A 13,401-nucleotide genomic window follows, 5' to 3' on the forward strand; every position below is an offset into this window, starting at 1 on the left:
ACTGATCCACACAAAGCTCGGATGATCGACGATACTCCGATAATTGTTCGCTTCGCACAATACGTACAGAGGGGATCGTTATATAACCGAGAGGAACGAGAGTTGATGGAATAACTCGGGTGAATTTAGAATTTTTATTCTTGACATTAATGTTTTATTAATTGAGTGAAGATTGAGTCGCTTCCAGACTGGTGATTTTGGCAATTTCATTGTTTCCGGCTGAAATAGGGAACGGAAGTTTGACAATCGGCGGAAACACGTTACCTCTCCGTCGTATTGGCAAAAAAGTGGAACGACAAGAGCCTCGTCTTTTTTACAAATTAGCCAAGAATCAGTTCTGAAATACGAATATCTTTATTCAAAAAAATATATCATGTCATATACTTGAATTATTGCGGTAAATAATCATACTACGTTCCCTACTGTGCGTCGAGCGTTTTCATTCCTTCCAGTAAATTTACTTTTTCGTATACTCTTACTTTTCTGTTCATCATTGGAGAGAAAAAAAAAAGAAAGAAAGAAAGAACGATGAATAAATAAAGCTATAATAGATTGTGTGTGCCTTAAATTCATTTATTTACACGCAAATATATTATATGTATACGTAATAGATATTTATATATATATATATATATATTATGTATATATCACTGTTATATTTCTATAACCCTTGAGATTTACACGTACAACCTAAGCTCCATTCGAATATTTCTTTCGTTCCCCCGCGAAATTTATTTAAAAATCTCGACATAATGGACATAAATCGATTTAAATTCTTCGATTTTTCCCTCCTTTTCCCCCTCCTTTTTCCTTCCAATCTCGCATGAAAAATATCGATGTTGTGTATAGTATAGTATAGCAAGTTAACAAACGTGAACGGAATGGCTGAAATTTTCAATCTCGAAGCGAACTCGCGAACGGACGCGCAGTCGTATTTCGTTTCTTTTTCTTCCTTTTTCTTTTTTTTTTCTTTTTTTTAGCGATATGCATATATCACTTTTTCTTTTTTAATATCGTCTCTCTTTCCCGATTTCGTTATCGTTATTGTTCAATTTTTGAAGTGCGAGTGGTCGAATGAATATCATCGCTAAAAAAAAAAAAAAAAAAAATATCTTTTTAAAAAATTCCACGTATTAATTTCACGTATCGTTTCGCACATTCGATAAAAGTTTAGAATTCACCCTCTCAAAATCTTTAGAATATATGTGTTTGTGTTGTATTATATATATATATATATAATATTTCTTCTTGCTTTATCACAATCGTGATAAAATTTCGAAACGATGACATCGAGATACGACAAGTGGGGATCTCGATCACTCGAAATGTTGATTTTTTTTTTTTTCTTGGTGTTTATACAAGTTTATATCGAAACTGATAATACTGCTTAACACTTTCTGCTCTTTCTCTCTGAATTCTGATCACTTTCTTCTTATTATCTTTTGCCTCTGTTGAGCAATAAATCGTTGCTTGTATGGCACGATCGTAAATCTACTCGTAAAACAATAAAAAAATAAGTGTATTCTTTCTTTTCTTTTCTTTTTTTTTTTTTTTTTACTGCATAGAGTGATAAAAGAAGCAATCGGATTACAAGTTTGTCGAAGTCGTTTAAAATTAATAACATAATTAAAACGTAATTAAAATTTAATTAATTAATATTAAATTTAATCATACATCATAACAAATTGTATATAACATATAAATTTAATATAAAGTAATATTAAATATTCTATAATCTTACTTGGTAAAAAGTTTTAATCAAAAATCAATGCAATGATAAAAATAATGTTTTTTGTATTCGAGAATATTTGTATTCGTTGTAAGCTTACAAATTTCCGAAATACTTTCTTATAACACCCTAAGCATTAGAAAAAAAAAAAAAAAAATATAACGTTTTAAATCACAAATGAAAATTATTCAATTTTTGTGCGTTCGTTTCGTTCGAATAGAATAAAAAATTTAATAAAAATTTGATAATCCAAAAAAAAAAAAAAAAAAATCTGTGAATAAATGAATGAAAAATAAAATCGATAAAATATCAAATTTGAGTGCCTGTACTGAATTTTCGATTTCATCGTTTCAAAAAAGTCGACATTTCGTCTGCCATTTCGTCTCCTCCTCGATCGATCGAGCAACAAGTATTCGTTATTTACAAATTTGTGATAGCGATCAGCACCGACAATTTACCAATCATCCGTCACTCTATTGCTTCCGTTTCCAACATTGTTAACATTTATACTAAAAAAAAAATTACATAAAAATAAGCGCCACATATTTGCGATTTTATACACATATAATGGTGCCACCTACTACAGCTCTGCTTGCTCTGTAACGACCCGAACTGCAATCTTTTATTTATTTGTTTTTTTTTTCTTTTTTTTTTTTTTTCTTTCTTTAAAAAAGAAAATCGCTAATCGGAACTTTGACCATCATCACAAACTTTCGCCATATAATCTAAACGTATATAATGTATATATTAATTAGTAATTATGAACATATAAGTTCATTCATATTATTTGTTTATATAGCACGTGTATACAAAGAGAAGGAAAAGAATATATTACAACTTAGCAGAGGCAGAGCGAGTATTTTAAATACGGTGTCAAAAATTGTCTTTCGTTTGTCACGGTTATTGTATAATGGCACATTTTTTTTTTTTTTTTTTTTTTTTTTTTTTTCCCTGTATTGACTCAAAATATAAAACTCGAAATTTCAGAAAAGTCTTACAAGATGATACATAATAATTAAAAAAATAATAATAATAATAAAAAAAAAGATAATAGTAATGAAAATTGGTCAGATAATTAAACAATTTTCTTTCATTATACATATAGTACAAATTCAATAATCAACTTTATGCGTGGCATTTCTCGAAAAAGCTTAAAAGTGTTGGGCTGTTCGTACAAAATATTTGCTATATGTACAAATTCTTTCTTTTTTCTATCTTTTTCTCATTACCCTTACGCTTTTCACTTTACCCTTACACAGATATCAAACAAACAACAATATCAAATTTTTTTCTATATGGCCCACCGGTACGACGGTAAAATTAATTCAACATTTACATGTATATAATAGTCTACAAACGTAAGATAATCTTTCTTTTTCGTTTCACAAAGCTTTCATGTAAGTGCTCTCTAACAGTCCATTCGATCAATCTTGGTTTACTTCCTACAATTATAATGTGTACATATATATGTTTATCTGTATGTGTACGCATGTATTTGTGTATGTCAGTCTTGAGCCACTTTCATAAAAGCTTTCCAATTTTATGATCAGGTCATCTTTTATCTAATATATACATGTATATATACACATATATATTTATATTTAAACGTATAATAGTGTCTTTCAGCACATTTCTCCTAAAAATATAAATATTATGTGTGTATATATATATGTGTATATAAGGTGCATCTATATACTTAAATATGTTTTCTGGATATGTTCATTGATGTAAACGTGTCATGTTGTTATGTGTAAATTTTTTTCACGAGCTTATGCTATTACTAGCGGCTCATCATCGGAGAAGCCTCGGATTACAGGACTATCTTCTTCTTCTAAAATTACAAAAAAAAAAAAAAAATAAAGTTTTTAAAAAATTTCATATATATATATATATATTAGAACATTTCGGATTTTAATAAAGATTAAATTATTAAATTGAATCTTTCAAACTTAAATTAAATTATTAAATTATTAATATAAATATACCTAAGCCGTCCGTAGTACCAGGGAAAGTTGCTTGTCCACGTCTGGTATCATAGTGACTATTAGCAAATTGCGTGAAACTGTTAGTCAATCTTCTATGTCTGACAACAAAATATGCCAACGCGGATCCCAAAGCGATAATCAACAAACAGATCGGTATCGCGAATGAGAGGATATTAGATGTATTCATCGTGACTGGTAACGATGACACTTCTGAAAAATTTTTGTTTAACATTGTATCAATGATGTCGCAAAAAAAAAAAAATAAATAAATATCGTTATTAGAAATAATTAAAAATTAATTTTCATAATTACCGGCACTATATCTAGTGCTAAAAACTTCGCTGAGAGGACTTTGGAAGCCTTCTTCGGTGACCAATCGAATGGCGAACGTATACATAAGATCCGGTTTCGCATCTTTGTATATATACGGTGGCTGATCGACTTTATATATTTTGGCAGATGATTCTTTCATCATATTCGATCCCTCTACTACCAAAATCTCGTAATGATATTTAACATTGCTCAAAGTAGATGGTAAATCGTGCTCTTGCCAAAAAATAATAAATCCTTGATCCTTATGCAGAACGTTCACTTGATGAGGAGGTTGAATGTCTGGTGCTGTATAAATAATCGATGGACTTGGTATAGCATCTTCCACATCGGTGGATATTATAATTTTATATTTGCCACCATGTTTGATCGAGTTGAATTTATGTCTCATAACGGTTTCATTGGTCGGTGGTAATGTCACTACGAAATGTTTATTTAGAGTCATTTCCGTCACAGTAATCTGGAAAAAATAATTGTAATTTTAAATAAAGAAAAATAAAGATATATCAAATTGATATTAAAAAATAACAGATATTCTTTCTTGGTTTGAAATATATATATATATATATATAATAATACAAAAGTTTAGAAATTCCTTAATCACCGTGTATCTAATAGGCTCGTCGATATTAGGACAACTGGCGCTCCAAGAAATAATAATGGAATTGAGATTGTCCGTAGGAGTGACTTTTACTTTCTTTGGTGCAGCTTGTTGATTAAAATGCGTGAACACAGTGACTGGTTGACTTAATGGTCCAGCACCGTAGTCGCCGTTCACACCTACTGCGAACACGTAAGATTCGCAGGCTTCCAGTTCTTTGATAGTTGCCGACAAGTTCGTCGTTAAAAACTTGTACTCTGAAAATAATAAGACTAATGAGAATAAGATCCATATTTATGAGATTACGCCTTATATATATATATACATCGAATTCTTACCTTTGAAGAATTCTATCATGTTCACTGCATAATGAATCGCATATTGCCATTTTATTTTTCTCGGATTTTTTGGCGGATCCCAAGTAAGTTTTACCGAGGTTCCATGCGGTTTCACTAGCTGAGCAACCAGGTTTGTAATAGTTGGCAAAGGAGTGCCGTCCGTAGCTACAGTAATAGTCTTAGTTTTACCAATGTAATTCTTCCTTATAGCACTAACTTCAAAAGTATAATTTGTTCCTGGAGCTAATCTTGAGATCTCTACACGATTAATAGATACAGGAATTGTTGGTAACGTAGGATAATTTGTCGGACCTTTCGGTGTGACGATGTAAGAAACGTCTTCCATCTTTTTCCATGTCAAAATCACGGAATGATTGGTCTTTGATTCTACCTTAAGATCTTCAATATTATCAATATTGGCGGAGCCATCGAAATTTAAGATGGCTACGTTAGACGAGGCAGATTCTCGTTCCTTGTTCTTTGCTATTATCCAAAACGAGTAATTTTTTCCAGCCTCGAATGGCATATTTAAAATGGCAGAAGTTTTTTGTCTGAAGAATCGTATAGGTGGAATAGGTGGCGCTACGAATCCTTCGTAGCCAGTGATAGGTCCATTCGGATGCAAAGGACGTTGCCAGGTAACCTCTACACTAGTACCGTTTCTTTGGGTTACGGTTACGTTCCACGGTTCTGAGGGAACACCTTCACCTGTTGTAACAGTGAAATATTTCGCTGGAGGGAATACAGTAGATTGGCCCTTTATTCTAACGTAGACAGTGATGTTGTAACGAGTGTACGGTTTCAAATTGTTAAATTGATATTCCATATCAGCGACCCAATTGCTGGCATTGGTCCAATTTGCCCCAGGTATAGCATATGCTATTGAAGGTAGGAACTCGAAAGTAATATTGTTGGGTACAGGCATCAGCCAATAGAAAACGAAACTCGTAGCATTCATAGATCGTTCGTCCACCCCCATCTCAAGCACTTGGTAAACACGCGAATTATTTTTCTCGCAATTGCTCTCATCGAAACCATCCACGCAATCTTGTTTGCCATCGCAATATTGTGCTAGAGGGATACACCGTGTCTCGTCACAAGGGAATAAACCAAGGAAACAGGACGGTGTAGCTGCCGGATTGGAATACTGTTCTTCAGAGCAACCCAACTCGTCACTACCATCTGGACATTCCTCCACGTCATTACAAACATTCCTTATAGGAATACAAGTACCGTCCATACGACACATAAACTGATCTTCTCTGCAGGAAGAATGATCGCTGCTTCCACAATGTATTTCGTCTTCACCGGAGGTACAATCGTTGGAACCATCGCAGAGCCACGAATCTTGTATACATTCACCGTTCAAACACTGGAATTGATGTTCACGACAAACTTTTGGCTGCTCCGTAGGATATATCACGGTCCATTCCTCGGCCTCCTCGTTACCACAGCCTATCTCATCCGAATCGTCCCCACAATCATCCACGCTGTCACATTTCCACCAATAAGGCACGCATTTCCTATTATTACACATGAACATCCAATTATTACAAGAATTAGAATTGGGTAGAGGAACCGATGGATGTACGGTGGTGGTACAATTTGCTTCATCGGATCCGTCGGCACAGTCCTTATCCCCATCGCAAACCCATGAATTGTATATGCAACGATGTTTCTCCTTCGACATCAAGTTACAAGTGAACTGCCAACTTTGACAGACCATATCGTCACACTTGGCCTCGTCGGATCCATCCTCGCAATCTTTTTCCCCATCGCATTTCCAACTCTTCGATATACAAGATTTATCCGATTTGCACTGAAATTCGTCAGACCTACACGTGGTGGGATATTCTTTTTTAGAACAGTTCTTCTCGTCAGAGCCATCTCGACAGTCGTTCTCATCGTCACAACGCCATCTATGCGATATGCATCTACCGTTGTCACACTTGAATTGGGATTCCGAGCACTGCGGATATTTGCAATTCATTTCATCTTTACCGTCCTTGCAATCCACGTCAAAATCACAAACCCAATGCTTTGAGATACACTTGCCGTCACATTCGAAATTTGGTGTGCAACTGGTCAATGACGCGCAATTGATCTCATCCGAATTATCGCCGCAATCATTATCCCGATCACAATGCCACGATCCTGGGATACATACGTCATTAGCACAGGTGAATTGATTCGGGGCACACGTACTAGCTACTCTAGGACACGTGAAGTTGGCAAATGGGGTGATTCCTCCTGGACACATGCACTTGCCCTCGATCATTTCCATTCCGTCGGGACAAAGACAGACATGACCATGAGGCGCACCCACACAAATATGCGAACACGTATTATTGGCGCACTCATTGGTACCGTGTTGCATACTGTGGGCGAATACCTTAAGATCCATCAGACCTGGTAAGTGGCCTAATATAGTAGTTATACCGACACCATGATCTTTGTCTGCAACAAATATCATAGATTGTTTCCAATCGTCCCAATACATATTGTCCTTGAATACTGCGACAGCGAAAGGATGCGAAACTCTCTCGTTTTTAGAGATTATTTTCTTGAATTTTTTCCCATCGAAATCGCTAGACCCGATATAATCTTGTCTAGCATCTACCCAATAAATACGTTCCGCTATATGATCTATAGTTATCCCATTTGGCCACTCGACAGTTGGTTCCACAAATAATCTTTTCACATCCGATCCATCAAGATTGGCTCTTGATACCGAAGCATTTCCTGGAGCCCAATCAGTCCAGAACATATACCCGTTCATCGGATGAACCGCTATTCCTCTAGGTTTCTGTAGATTGTTAGATCCTAGGATCGTTCTTCGCATTCTTCCCATGGTTGATATATCCGTTCTTATTACTTGAATTCTCATCTTAACACCATCAACAAAATATAAAAGATTAGAAACCCAATCGAGAGCCATTCCTTCTATAGAACTCAAGTCGGTTTCCACTAGAATTTCAGGAAAACTCGTACCATCTTTAAAGCATTGCCTACCTATGGTATCGTTAACAATGTCTGCCCAATAGAGACAATTGTTTCTCATATCGAACTCGATTGCTATCACATTCTTTAAATCATGAATAGGCAATGTTTCTATCTTCTCTTCTATTAAATCTATTCGTGAAATGTGCTCTCGTTGAGCAACTAATAGAAATTCAGATTTCTCCTTCATGGGGCATGGAATCTCATCTGGCTCGAAATTTCTGGCTAAACCGCCTACACACTCATCATCGTTTATCTTAATATAACCCTTAGTTCGATTATAAAATGCTCCAGGTTCACAAGTATTCGGTATAGCGTAAGGATCATAGAAAGTTACGGATTTATCTCTAATACAGTGATAAGGATTTCCTTCTCGTACGAAGCCAAAATCACATTGATAGTCGTTAAAATCGCACGGACATATTTCCGTTTTTATTGGCCGATCATAATCCACTCCTGTATAACAGTTAACGCTTGCTGCTCTTCTTTGATAGGTTTCCTTCCGACCTAACACACAAGACATTACTGGTTGGTCTGAACTCGATGGTGACCAGAATTTAAAGTCATCCTTGGTACAATCTTTTTCGAATACGTTTCTCAGATCAACCTTGATAATTAGCCATTGGTGCTGGCCACTAGCTGAACCGAACATCGTGAAAACTGTAGTATTTTCCCCAGGTTCAGTCATCAATCCATAAACGCGTAGCATTTCTTCGTTGAATTCATACGATTGCCAAGTCTCTCCTTCGTTAGTGGAATAAGAAATATCTCTGGTTTCTCCACGTGACTTGAAGTATCTAACAGCTACCAAAAGACCACCGTGATCTCCTATGTTAAAGAAGTAGTAGTCCTTGAGAACCTGTTTCCAAGTAAGGCCAGCGTCTCTGGATACATACAGGGCAGGATGACCCTTGAGATTCGGTCCTATTACTCCAGTAGCCATTATAATGCCAGGAGCAGATTTCGAACTCATAATAGATACCGATCTCGTTACAGGATATAATTGACTAAAACGTTGACTTAAATGCAATGAACAATCTTTGGCACAATGAATTAGAAAACCTTCGTGATTTGCAGTTGGTGCTTTTATGGGATTCCATGTTACACCATGATCAAATGTTATCAAAGAAACTAAATGTTCCGGGCCGATAGATCCCGATTTTGGTGTTCCTTTTACTTGTGACGCTATATAAATACCACGGAGACCTTCTACTTTGTACAAATCAGTAAATGGCTCGTCCGATACATCACTGAAAAAAAACATATGCAGAGTTTTAATTTATCATCGTTTCATATATTGTTTTATTTTATTTGTTCTAATTACTTTAACCAACTGTCTTTCCAAGTGCTATTTGGGAAAAATGCAAGAATTCCTTCAAGAGATAAAGTGAATGTAGCTATCTTCTGATCTATAAGTTCTGAAATGTAAAGATTCGCTTGCGTTTCACTGTGAGAAGCAGCAACAAAAACTCTGTTATACGAAACATCGACGATATGATAATTCTTGATTGGTAAAGCCGTATTAAATTCAGCTTTAATAAAACTAAAATTTTTATAAGATACATAGAGATCCAAATGTTCCGTTTCGTTCTATGAAAAAAAAAAAATTTGAATTATTTACAATTCAAATTTGAACAATATAATCCAAGATAATTCATAGTTCATTAGTCTATTTTACATGCCTTTTTCTTTGACGTAGCAAATCTATAATCGCCTCTAATTTGAAAGTCTTCCACGTCTGAAATGATCAGTGTAAATGGTTCAATTAAGCGTGTTACCGAATCATTTTGCAAATTATTTTGCAAATCAATCTGATAAACAGTATTTCTTCCATCTGAGTGCATTCGTTCGATTATCAATGCAGGTGCAGGAGACCAAAAAAATGCTTTCACATAAGGACGTAATAATGTCCATTTGTAGCCTGTATTCGTCGAAAACCATAGCTAAAAATATAACATCAATGTAATAAATATATAAAAATATATGTAAATATATATAATACACAATGTAATGTTATTATACTTACGCTAGGTAGAGGACTCATTTTATCCAAAGCAAGAACAATATTAACATCATTTTCATAAAATGAGATTTCACTAGGATGAAATCGTACTGACACTTCATTGATAGTTTCACCATTGTCCGGTGTGATAAAAAGTAATCTATGTGTACTGTCCACAAAAATACACTGGAAGAAATATATAAAATAAATTAAAAGAATAACGAACATCTAAGAAAATTTGAGGATACTAATAAGATAAACTCACGAATCTGTTATATTTTGGATGATTAGTAAATTTGTCCAAAGTAGCGTATTGTTGAAAAGTGCTGATTCGGAATTTTTCGGTTATATTGACGAATGTATCGCCATAATTGTAACTTATGTACACAGCACTAGGACTAGGTGTGGGATTTTTGCTTCTTACTGGTGTACTGTCTCTTGCTAGACATATTATCACATTTGATCTTTCTCCTACCCAATGAACTATTAATTGTTGATGCGAATCATTTAAAGCATTGACCTATGAAAATAAAAAACATAAAAACTTTTCTTTTTTTAATTTTTTTTTAAGCAATATTTTATAGCAATATTTTCAAAAATGAAATTGTCATCATAATAATATAATAACGTAGTTAAGAATAAGTTGAAAATGCAGAAATATATTTATTTATTTGGCAATAAAAATTTTATTATTCCTTATTACAGATATGGTTAAATAATACTGGTAATGATTTAAATAATATATCTATGTTCGAGATATGATATTCGATTGATAAATAAAATAATAAATTTTACGATAAAATATAAAAACATAGACTCATTGTATTAATTTATATTTAAAATAAATAAAAAGAAATATAATAAAAAGAAATTTGAAATAAATATAAAAAAATATAAATAGGAAGACATTTTTCATTTTTCATTTTTCTTTTTTCTTCTGTTCTGTGATCTTAAATAACTTCAAGGACATTGTTCCTGCAATGCAAGTATATATATATATATATATATATATATATATATATATATATATATATATATAGGAAAAAAAAGTGAAAGGAATTCGTAAAAATTTATTGGTAATATTTGTCTATTAATTAATATTTACATATAATTATATATGATTTATTTTATAAAATATTAATCTAACAAAGACAAAATTTTTATATCGAAAATTTTAATCTATTTTTACATATTGTGTACATTTTAATTTAAAAATTTATAAAATTTCATTTAAAAAAAATTTTTAAATTTATAAATTTTATAAAATTTCTAAAATATAATTGAATTTATTTTAAAAACTACTATAAAAATATTGCTTTTTATTTTTTATAAGATAAATTTAAATTTATAATTATAATTATTATTATGGTAAAAAATGTATAATATAAATTCTTGATTATAATTATTTTTAAAAAATTACACGTATTTTAAATACTGTTACAAATGACTAATATCTTAATCTCTGTTTATGAATATAGCATATTTTAACGATTTAACTTGATTGGTCGTTATACCACATAATATTCTTTTGTTGTCATTCATACAAATATATAATATATATATATATTTACTTTAGATATATATTTTACATTGGATATAATTACGTTCACTAGCATGACACATATATGCTTACCTATGAGTAACTGTCACGTATTGTTGTATCATCAGAGAACATTTATATAAATAGTATTAATCTGCGCTTCGAAGAAAATAATTTTTGCATTTTTTCCTCATTTATTTTCTTTTACGTTTCTTTGAAATATTTCAAATACAAATAAAAATTTAAAATTTAAATTTAACTATCAAAAATAATTATAAAAAAATATTTAAAAAAAATATTCTTTCTATCAAGTTAATTTAATAATATCGAAAAAGATAAGATAAATGATATAATGATCAATAACAATAATTTCTACAATTTCGATTTTATTTATTATGATTATTATTTATTATGAATTATGACCGTATTAAATGATATCTAATTATCAATTATAGTCATTGTTTGTTTAACACTTCTATATGAATGTATTGATATCTTATTTGACACTTTGCAATTGCGATTTGAATAATGCGTACAATGTGGACACAAACTGGTTGTTAAATAATCATGATTAGAAAAAATGTAAAATAAAGTTTTTTATTCGAAGTTTATTGTTTTCGAGAAAAATAATTTTGAAAATTTAATACGCACAAATATAATATTTTTATAATACTTTTCGGCATGTAATTTATGCTTATTAAATTTAGAAACAATTATTTGTAACTTTTCTTATATATATATTATAAAATGAACGAAAGATTTCATGATCAAAAAATATTTAACAATCAATGAACGCTTAAGCCGAAATAAAGAAGACGAATAGAGCGGTTACTGACCTCTGCATGTCAATAACAGAACGACTATGACGCGCTACTACGTTTCGTCAAGATTGATTAAATTTAGTCCGGAAGGGACATAATACGGCAATTACGTTCTCCGCTGTCTGCCGCACAAAGACAGCGTTGTATATACTGCCCTTATTATCTGCCGCGTAAAATTCTAAAATCTCTCCTATCGGTGAATAACAAGTATGCAGTGATAAGAGAACAAAAACAATGTACTACTTTATGCGGCAAATGAATCAATGGAATTATCGTTCCGAATAGGATTAAAAGTATCAGAATGGTGATAAAACAGAAAATAATAATTGCATACCTTTGTCGTGATATTTGGATCATTATTTGAGATCTGTGAAGGATTATCCCTGCGCGTTCGACTAGCTGACGTTTCGCTGACATCCAAATATTCGTCTCGATTAATGACAAGCGGCTGTCTATAACCATAAGAATTGTAATCTTCCGTAATATGAAGAGTTTTTGCTTTGAGACCAAATCTCTGCCCGTTATTGAAACTCGTTAATAATATTAAATGCAAAAAAAGTGCAGAGTAATATAAGACCGAAGTCGTCCGACCGGCCATCTTGCTCAGACTAACTTTCTTTAATCATTATGTACATATATATATATATATATATATATATAACTAAAGATATATGTATATGTAGACATTTCACATAGAATGTTCTCAAGTTAAGCAACTATATATCCAATTTAATACAGATCAATGCGCATGCGCAATTCATTGTATATCGGACTTTATGTAAAATAAAATTATAAAACAATGATAAATATTGATTACAACTAAAACTTTTGATAAAAAAAAAAAGTTAAACTGATATTCTTTCATCATATTTTATTCATATTCCAAACATTCTAATTTCTGTCTTTAATAAATGAAAATTGCCATAAGAAAAATCACGCATTGGACACGTAACGACATCTTGTAGCGATTACGGATTATTTTTGGAATACGATTAAATTTAAATTGTATTAGAATTAATCAGAATTAATTAAAAAAAAAACATTAAAAATATTAT

At 32.0% G+C, this 13,401-nt stretch overlaps 1 protein-coding gene across 2 annotated transcripts; it reads right to left on the bottom strand.

The window, feature by feature from the left end:
- Positions 1 to 120: 120 nt before the first annotated feature.
- LOC100869571 (sortilin-related receptor) lies at positions 121 to 12,950 on the bottom strand. Of its 2 annotated transcripts, none has more exons than XM_086905669.1 (10): positions 12,681 to 12,950; positions 10,251 to 10,505; positions 10,010 to 10,171; positions 9,666 to 9,926; positions 9,308 to 9,573; positions 4,984 to 9,233; positions 4,649 to 4,902; positions 4,027 to 4,504; positions 3,715 to 3,924; positions 121 to 337 (listed from the first exon to the last, which is right to left on the bottom strand). In XM_086905669.1, the coding sequence occupies exons 1-10, from the start codon at positions 12,942 to 12,944 to the stop codon at positions 321 to 323; spliced, it is 6,417 nt and encodes a 2,138-aa protein (XP_086761795.1). In that variant the 5' UTR covers positions 12,945 to 12,950; the 3' UTR covers positions 121 to 320. The 2 variants fall into 2 exon arrangements, with proteins under 2 accessions (XP_086761795.1, XP_012345415.1); XM_012489961.3 differs by lacking the exon at positions 121 to 337 and adding an exon at positions 1,627 to 3,560.
- Positions 12,951 to 13,401: the final 451 nt, after the last annotated feature.

Source organism: Apis florea, unplaced genomic scaffold, assembly GCF_048593485.1.
Source record: "Apis florea isolate Af1SG1 unplaced genomic scaffold, ASM4859348v1 contig_1615_pilon, whole genome shotgun sequence".
Lineage (NCBI taxonomy): Eukaryota > Metazoa > Arthropoda > Insecta > Hymenoptera > Apidae > Apis > Apis florea.